The 10,001-nt window shown below is 42.1% G+C and overlaps 1 protein-coding gene across 1 annotated transcript; it reads left to right on the top strand.

The window, feature by feature from the left end:
- Positions 1-170: 170 nt before the first annotated feature.
- LOC139542399 (coenzyme Q-binding protein COQ10 homolog A, mitochondrial-like) lies at positions 171-7,395 on the top strand. The gene is made up of 5 exons (XM_071347795.1): positions 171-711; positions 1,788-1,940; positions 2,169-2,361; positions 2,606-2,707; positions 7,079-7,395. Exons 1-5 carry the CDS (start codon positions 575-577, stop codon positions 7,244-7,246), a joined length of 753 nt encoding a protein of 250 aa, XP_071203896.1. The 5' UTR covers positions 171-574; the 3' UTR covers positions 7,247-7,395.
- Positions 7,396-10,001: the final 2,606 nt, after the last annotated feature.

The following is a 10,001-nucleotide window of genomic DNA, read 5'->3' as shown; positions in this document are numbered from 1 at the left end:
AAAGTATTTGGTGGGGCAAAACGCCACGTGTCCACATATCAGTGCATTCGTAACAATTTAACCATTACGAAACGTATATTCGATCAAATAAATCTCGAGTAGCAAATTAGCTTTTTTATTCATTTGTTTGACTTCCCTACAAAAATGATTCACTTCGTGGTCTTATTTTCGTGGACAGATTTTGGGTAGAGTAAACCATCTCGTTTCGTCTCGTCCTCTCTGGTAAGGTTTGTCCCTGGCCTGACCGACACCGGTATTTGTTTACTTTACTGAGCACAGAGAAGAACGATATTTTAAGGGGCTGTCGTCGTATGGGAAAACTCGAAAGCGCAATTTATGCACCCTCAGCGACCCAGGACATCGAGCTTGGAATAAATAGATGACTTTATGAACGTTTTTATAATATAGGCTAAACGCGGCCTTTTTTGTTGCGTCTATGCCTATTTGGATAAGTGAATTGCTTCAAATAGCCAATCCGAAGTGGGCGAAGATCAGTGTTTTCAACAGTAACCTACAGATTCAATGATCCGTTCTCCAACTTGAGGTTGTGATCAAATAACCCACATAAAATATAATGGCAGCCTCAACAACTGCCCGCCGAATGCCGATGGGTGTGCGGACATTCAGTGAATATCTGGAGATTGCTGTTGGCTCAGGTCGCTCACCTTGTCACACCGCGAGGTCAAGAGAACATATGAGACAAACCATCAGGTGAGATTAATAAATGTATAACTTCGAGTGGCCGCGTCAACCAATCAGTGCTGTGCGAGCGCATTTTGCATCTATTTCAATCCCCTATGGGGCAGGTTTTTGTTCCAACCAAGCACTGGTTGAAATAATAAAGGTCCACTCTGAAGAACATTACGTGCTTCCTGTATAATTAGAATTTAGGACTAAAACGTTCCCTTTTCAATCACATGTCGTAGGCTATGCATATTGTGTTATCCTTCATATTGGTTTCACTATGTTAGTAGTTGCCTTGCTCTTTGTAATTCTTCTATTTCTGACATTCTATTTCCATGACTGTCACAGTTATTTGTAGTGAGCACCTGGGGTGTATTCATTACTCCGATTCTGTTGCAAAACGTTTTTAACCCGAAACTGTTTACTCCAAACAGAAGACGTTTTGCAAAAAAAAAATGAGTTTCTATTGGACAACTTCAGGTAGGTCTCCCTGTTTAGTTCCGTCTGCTTTGTTTGCGTCCATTTGTTTCTTAAACAGTTTCCTTTACAATACTTAATGAATATGACCAGGACTCCCAGAGTGCTTTGCCAACAGCAGGATTGGGACATGATGACATCAGTTCCCCGCAGCAGAACCTTCATGGGGTTCACCCCTGGGGGGTGTTCATTAGCCGAGTTCCGTTGCAAAACGTTTGGTCTGTTGCAAATTGTTTTGCAATGGAAACCGTTTACTGTTTACTCTGGGAACCAAACGGGGCAGGACCTACCTTAATTTGTCCAATATAAACTCAAATTTTCTTTGCAAAACGTTTTCAGTTTGGTGTAAACCGTTACCGTTGTAGAACGTTTTGCAACAGAACTTGGCTAATGAATAGGCTGAGTGGGTCGCATTGCATATAGTTCCATTCATGTGTTTACTCAGAATATAGCCTGATAGCTTGTTTGAAAGATTGACGGATAGGATACTACTGAGAACTTTTCCCCCTTCTGGCAATATATTATTTCTGCTCTGACTCTAATGGCAGGAAGCCTGCCTGGAAAAGGGTTTGTTGGAGATGTTGTGCTATTTTGAACATTTCCTCTCTGTCTCCCTTCCCCATCAGACACTTGTCATCATGTGGTATTGTAATGACCAGGACTCCCAGAGTGCTTTGCCACCAGCAGGATTGGGACATGACGACATCAGTTCCCCACAGCAGAACCTTCATGGGGTTCACCAATAAGAGAAAGGAGTACTCGGAGCGGAGGATACTGGGGTAAGATGGTACCACCCATGAAAGAAAATATATTGTAAGACTATATTTCCATATGTACAGGGTCAACCAGAGCTTGAATGCATAAATAGAAAGAAGTCATGGCTAGATTTCATATAATTTATTTTTTTAAATAGGGCCTTTTCTATTTGAAACAACATGGAAGCAGAAGGTGTTTATTAAGTTATGTAATGTTGTTGTTTTCAAACTCCTCTTACTATGCTGCTTCAGGTACTCTATGCTGGAGATGTATGATGTGGTAGCCAACGTGGATGACTACAAACTCTTTGTCCCCTGGTGTAAGAAGTCCCAGACCATCATGAAGAGGGCAGGCCACTCCAAAGCTCAGCTGGAGGTGGGGTTCCCACCCATTGTAGAGCGATACACATCCATGATCAGCGTGGTGCGACCCCACATGGTCAAAGTAAGTTCATCCCACTTCATTTGGGATTCAAAATTCTGGTTACTTTCCTATAATTCCCAGGTTTTCTAGAGATCTTGGTTGGAGTATTCTAGATTTCCTGCGTATTCCCTCCTGATTTCAGGAATCTTCCAACCAGGATTTCTGGAAAACCTGGGATTCTTGGGAACAGATTTTTGCAACCCTACTTAGTCCCGCTTAATTTTGGTTTCATGAATTATGATGATAATTGTTTCTTTTGTGATAGGCGGTGTGCACAGACGGAACACTTTTCAACCACCTGGAGACAATATGGCGCTTCAGTCCTGGCATCCCTGGTTATCCCCGCACCTGCACTGTGGACGTTTCGGTGAATATGACAGACCCAGCTTGTGGCCCTTGTCTTTATCTTATGCTGCCCACCTCTCTTCTAATCTTGCTCTCTATTTGTGCATACACCCTTTGCATGTGAGTAGTCTAAAAAATGACATGCATTCGGAAAGTATTCAGACCCCTTGACTTTTTTCACAATTTGTTACGTTACAGCCTTGTTCTTTTTCCTCATCAATCTACACAAAATACCTCATAATGACAAAGTGAAAACAGGTTTTTGCAAATGTATTAAAAATAAAAAACCGGATACCTTATTTACATAAGTATTCACACCCTTTGCTATGAGACTCTAAATTGAGCTCAGGTGCAATTTGTTTCAATTGATCATCCTTGAGATGTTTCTACAACTTGATTGGAGTCAACCTGTGGTAAATTAAATTGATTGGACATGAATTGGAAAGGCACACACCTGTCTACAGTATATAACGTTCCACAATTGACAGTGCATGTCAGAGCAAAAACCAAGTCATGAGTTCGAAGGAATTGTCCGTAGAGCTCCGAGACAGGATTGTGTTGAGGAAGCATTGAAGTTCCCCAAGAGCACAGTGGCCTCCATCAAATGGAAGAAGTTTGGAACCACCAAGACTCTTCCTAGAGCTGGCCGGCCGAACTGAGCATTCGGGGGAGAAGGGCCTTGGTCAGGGAGCTAACCAAGAACCCGATGGTCACTCTGACAGAGCTCCAGAGTTCCTCTATGGAGATGGGAGAACCTTCCAGAAGGACAACCATCTCCGCAGCACTCAGCCAATCAGGCCTTTATGGTAGAGTGGCCAGACGGAAGCCACTCCTCAGTAAAAGGCACATGACAGCGTGCTTGGAGTTTACCAGATGACACCTAAAGGACTCTCAGACCATGATAAACAAGATTCTCTGGTCTGATGAAACCAAGATTGAACTATTTGGCCTGAATGCCATGCGTCACATCTCGAGGAAACCTGGCACCATCCCTACGGTGAAGCATAGTGGTGGCAGCATCATTCTGTGGGGATGTTTTTCAGCGGCAGGGACTGGGAGACCAGTCAGGATGGAGGGAAAGAAGAACAGAGTAAAGTACAGAGAGATCCTTGATGAAAACCTGCTCCAGAGCACTCAGGACCTCAGACTGGCAGGACAATGACCCTAAGCACACAGCCAAGACAACGCAGTAGTGGCTTTGGGACAAGTCTCTGAATGTCCTGGAGTGGCCCAGCCAGAGCCCGGACTTGAACTTGATCGAACATCTCTGGAGAGACTTGAAAATAACTGTGCAGCGACGCTCCGTATACAACCTGACAGAGCTTGAGAGGATCTGTAGACAAGAATGGGAGAAACTCTCCAAATACAGGTGTGCCAAGCTTGTAGCGTCATACCCAAGAAGACTCAAGGCTGTAATCGCTGCCAAAGGTGCTTCAACAAAGTTCTGAGTAAAGGGTCTGAATACTTAGTTGAAGTCGGAAGTTTACATACACCTTAGCTAAATACATTTAAACTCAGTTTTTCACAATTCCTGACATTTAATCCCTGTAAATATTCCCTGTTTTAGGTCAGTTAGGATCACCACTTTTATTTTAAGAATGTGAAATGTAAGAATAATAGTAGAGTGATTTATTTCAGCTTTTATTTCTTTCATCACATTCCCAATTGGTCAGAAGTTTTCATACACTCAATTAGTATTTGGTAGCATTGCCTTTAAATTGTTTAACTTGGGTCATACGTTTTGGGTAGCCTTCCAAAAGCTTCCCACAATAAGTTGGGTGAATTTTGGCCCATTCCTCCTGACAGAGCTGGTGTAACTGAGTCAGGTTTGTAGGCCTCCTTCCTCGCACATGCTTTTTCAGTTCTGCCCACAAATATTCTATAGGACTTTGTGATGGCCACTCCAACACCTTGACTTTGTTGTCCGTAAGCCATTTTCCACAACTTTGGAAGTATGCTTGGGGTCTTTGTCCATTTGGAAGACCCATTTGTGACCAAGCTTTAACTTCCTGACTGACGTTTTGAGATGTTGCTTTAATATATCCACATAATTTTCCTCCCTCATGATGCCATCTATTTTGTGAAGTACACCAGTCCCTCCTGCAGCATAGCACCCCCACAACATGATGCTGCCACCAACGTGCTTCACGGTAGGGATGGTGTTCTTCGGCTTGCAAGCCTCCCCCTTTTTCCTCCAAACATAACGATGGTTATTATGGCCAAACAGTTCTATTTTTGTTTCATCAGACCAGAGGACATTTCTCCAAAAAGTACCATCTTTGTCCCTATGTGCAGTTGCAAACCGTTGTCTGGCTTTTTATGGCGGTTTTGGAGCAGTGGCTTCTTCCTTGCTGAGCGGCCTTTCAAGTTATGTCGATATAGGACTCGTTTTACTGTGGATATAGATACTTTTGTACCTGTTTCCTCCAGCATCTTCACAAGGTCCTTTGCTGTTGTTCTGGGAATGATTTGCACTTTTCTCACCAAAGAACGTTCATCTCTAGGAGACAGAACGCATCTTCTTCCTGAGCGGTATGACGGCTGCGTGGTCCCATGGTGTTTATACTTGCGTACTATTGTTTGTACAGATGAACGTGGTACCTTCAGGCGTTTGGAAATTGCTCCCAAGAATGAACCAGACGTGTGGAGGTCTACAATTAATTTTCTGAAGTCTTGGCTGATTTCTTTTGATTTTCCCATGATGTCAAGCAAAGAGGCACTGAGTATGAAGGTAGGCCTTGAAATACATCCACAGGTACACGTCCAATTTACTCAAGTGTCAATTAGCCTATTAGAAGCTTCTAAAGCCATGACATTTTCTGGAATTTTCCAAGCTGTTTAAAGGCACAGTCAACTCAGTGTATGTAAACTTCTGACCCACTGGAATTGTGATACAGTGAAATAATCTGTCTGTAAACAATTGCTGGAAAAATTACTTGTCATGCACATAGATGTCCTAACCGACTTGCCAAAACTATATTTTTTAACAAGAAAGTGGTTGAAAACGGGTTTTAATGACTCCAACCTAAGTGTATGTCAACTTCTGACTTCAACTGTATGTAAATGTGATATTTAAGTTTTTAATTTTGTAAATATTTGCAAAAATTTCGAAAACCCTGTTTTTGCTTCGTCATTATGAGGTACTGTGTAGATTGAGGTGGAAAAACTATTAATTCAATTTTAGAATAAGGCTTTAACGTAACAAAATATGGAAAAAGTCAAGGCGTCTGAATCCTTTCCCGAATGCACTATATATATATACAAAAGTATGTGGACAGCCCTTCAAATGAATGGATTTGGCTATTTCAGCTATACCTGTTGCTGACAGGTGTATAAAATATAGCACACCGCCATGCAATCTCCATAGACAAACATTGGCAGTAGAATGGCCTTACTGTAATGGCCTCTAGGAGCAACCGGCTCAGCCGCAAAGTGGTAGGCCACACAAGCTCACAGAACGGGACCGCAGAGTGCTGAAGCGCGTAGCTCGTAAAAATCGCCTGTCTTCGGATGCAACATTCACTACCGAGTTCTAAGCTTCCTTTGGAAGTAACGTCAGCCCAAGAACTGTTCATTGGAAGCTTCATGAAAATGGTTTCCATGGCCGAGCAGCTGCACATAAGCCTAAAATCACCATGCGCAATGCCTAGCATCGGCTGGAGTGGTGTAAAGATCGCCGCCATTGGACTTTGGAGCAGTGGAAACGCGTTCTCTGGAGTGATGAATCACGCTTCACCGTCTGACGGATTAATCTGGGTTTGGCGGATGCCCGGAGAACGCCACCTGCCCCAATGCATAGTTCCAACTGTAAAGTTTGGTGGAGGTGGAATAATGGTCTGTGGCTGTTTTTCATGGTTCGGGCTAGGCCCCTTAGTTCCAGTGAAGGGAAATCTTGCTACAGCATACAATGACATTCTAGACGATACTGTGCTTCCAACATTGTAGCAACAGTTTGGGGAAGGCCCTTTCCTGTTTCAGCATGACAATTCCCCCGTGCACAAACCAAGATCGATATGGTTTGTTGAGATCGGTGTGGAAGAACTTGACTGGCCTGCACAGAGCCCTGACCTCAACCCCATCAAACAACTTTGGGATGAATTGGAATGCCGATTGCGAGCCATGCCTAATTGCCCAACATCAGTGCCCGACCTCACTAATGTTCGTGTGGTTGAATGGAAGCAGGTCCCCACAGCCATGTTCCAACATCTAGTGGAAAGCCTTCCCAGAAGAGTGGAGGATGTTATAGCAGCAAAGGGTGGACCAACTCAATATTAATGCCCATGATATGTTTGATGATCAAGTGGCCACATACTTTTGGTTATGTAGTGTATTTTCTCTTTTGTTTGTCTTCTCTGACTGACATTCTGCCCTCTCCTTCCTTCCTGCCACACAGATCTCGTTTGAGTTCCGCTCCTTGCTCCACTCCCAGTTAGCAACTGTGTTTTTTGACGAGGTGGTAAAAAAGAATGTGTCTGCCTTTGAGCGCCGGGCCGGCACGCTCTACGGCCCACAGACTTGCGTCCCACGGGAATTAATGTTCCATGAGGTACACCAAACGTGAGGTCCATCTGGCAGTGTGTGCCCTTGCCCCAAACCAGCCTGCACCTTCACCCTGGCAGTCCCCTGTATCACCTAGCTGGAGCTGCAGGACACTACACGACCCAGCCCCCATCAACCGCCTCCAATCTCCATTACCACCAAGGCCCAGATACCAATAGCCTGGTCCCAGGTCTGTTTGTGCCGTCTTGCCAACTCCTATGTTCACACTGGCATGACAAACAGCTCTTCTGAGATCTTGGACCATCTGTGACAGCAGATCTGGGACCAGGCTAAGCTGCCACTGGTGCATCCTCCTCACATTATAGAGTAAGGACCAAGCAATCAGTGTGGGCATCACCCTGGTTTATCACCCTACACAACTATAGTTGACTTGAAAGTCCCATATCCTAGCCTGGATAATTTTCTTGTAAAAAGCTGCCATCTACCTCCTCACAAGGGTTACTCTTCAGCACAGACCCCTTGTTGCATTGACGTGTGTGCGCAATTTTAAAAGAATAATCCTTCTAAGTCTAATTGTAAAACAAAAAAGCCACTAAGCAAATCAGAATAGTTGGAATTTATTGCTGTGTAATCATGAGTGAGTAGGACACAATATTGAGTGAACGAATGACATGGACCATTTTGAGTCTGTCATAGTATATGACTGCTTTAGACACTGTAGATTGCTGAAGAGTGGGTGCAGGTGCACTACACTGACCTGCTAGGTTCTAGTTGTCCAATCCTGTAAAGTTAATATATCTTAAAGGGGCAATCCGCAGTTGAAACAATAACAACTTAAGCATGCTCCCCAACCACTGTTTTGGTAAAAAGCTGAGGGATGGGGTTGGATAAATGTAACTACTCTCAAATTCATAGAGATCTATGGATACCTGGACTGACCATTCATGATATCAAAATTATAGTTTAACCATGCTGATGTTAAAATATATGTTGAGGCTATAGTTTTTATTTTATTTTTTTACATTTGCTTTGTTTACAAACATTGGTAATAAAACAAGTTTATATTTTGGTTTCTGATGGGGTAAGCTCGTGAGGCGTTAAGTTATTTGTCAAGAATCAAAGGGTTCATATAAATTAATTCTAAGTCCAAAAATGGATTCAGCAACTGCAGATTGCCCCTTTTTTTTAAAAGATATTTTAAATGTACCGTATTGTTTATACCAAGAAGTGCTTTAAACACATTTTTTAAAGTTATTTATTATATATATTTTTTTAAATAGCAAGTTAACTGCTTTCCTTTGCTTCATATTTCATAGATTAAAACAATCATTGGTCATTTGCTCCTTAAGCACATTAAATTGTCTTCAATGTTAAGCTTTATGTAAATATGGAGAACAGGAGCTGTGAAAATTCTATAAAGGGTCAACGCAAGCTGCCTAGCGAGTTCATAAATGAAACAAGACAAAGTATTGCAATTATTTATGCATGCAAGATATGGCTACTTGTGTAGGATATTTTCTTTGGAATTGCATTTCTGTTTGTTTTGCCTTTTGTTTTAATGGGAAGACATTTCAATTTCATTTTAGTTAATGTGTAATAACAAAGGGCTCAAAGTCAAACCGATTGTTTAATATACCGGTATGTATTTGCCCTCTGCTATGATGGTGGCATTTACTCTCAGTTGTCATGAAAGGTATATAGGAAGCAAGTGTACGTCTTTTAAGATGTAAGACTATTCGTTTGTTATTAAAGCAAGAATCCCGGACTCATAAGAAATGTCTCAATACTTCAAAGCAACTTTCTGTCTTTATCCAGTCTCCGGCATCAAACACAGGTAGTAGTACTGCTATTGAATCAAATTGCACTTGACAAGTAGAAGCAATGTAGTACAAGCCACAAAGCTAGGTGTTGATGCCATATTGCATTCATTTACCCAGTCCTTTCTTATCAGTGAGCTGTAATAGACTGGATATGGAAAATTAAACAATTAAGTGTGTGGATATAAGGCAATTGCATGTTGTGTGTATTGTAAATGAAGATGGAGGAGGTGGAATAAATCATCTTACTGTATTCATAATTAGGCCTACCTTTACTTATTCTTTCAATTAGTTTTAAGTGAGCAATAATGCACAGATGGGTGTTGAGACCCATACAGTGTATGAGCATAGTATGTTTGAGTTTTGCATGCTGATCAAAGTTGTTTTGCCTGTTAATCATACTTTAGTGTGTATGCATTTCCATCTGTAGCCATGGTATCAGTTGGACAGCAAACACTACAGTGTACTGTGCTCTCCTTTTCTTTTCCATTGGAAATTCTGGTTTTGACCATGAGCAACTGGACACTACTCAATACAAAATTAGTAATCAATGGAATATTGGGAATATGTGTGCATGCAATGTAGTTATAGAGCCAAAGATATTTCCACCACTCGTAAATGAGTTGTTAAAATAAAATGTGATTGTTCCCGACTATATACTTTTTGAGAATCATGGGAGTGTAATGTAATCTAGCCATGAATCACTGCTTTCACAAAAGTTGTGGCATGTAGCAAGCTGTTCAGCTCACCTTTGGGATTTGCTCAAGTTAGAAAACTTTGGCAGGTGGTGTAGAGCTGTGGGGACTCTTGTTAAGAATGTCTTGGTTTGTCACTATGTATCAAGTGACGTGCAGGGGTGGGTGGGATGCGGCCTTTTCAAAGGGAAACCAAAGCACAGGCAACGAGAGCAGGGTGTTGGTATCTGGGCCAGTTATTAATAACGACAGAGAGGAGATAGTTAAAATACCTATTTTCCTATTATTACTAGGATTACAAATC

Source organism: Salvelinus alpinus, chromosome 17 (assembly GCF_045679555.1).
Source record: "Salvelinus alpinus chromosome 17, SLU_Salpinus.1, whole genome shotgun sequence".
Taxonomy (NCBI): Eukaryota; Metazoa; Chordata; class Actinopteri; order Salmoniformes; family Salmonidae; genus Salvelinus; species Salvelinus alpinus.
This window is presented reverse-complemented; position numbering and strand designations above follow the sequence as displayed.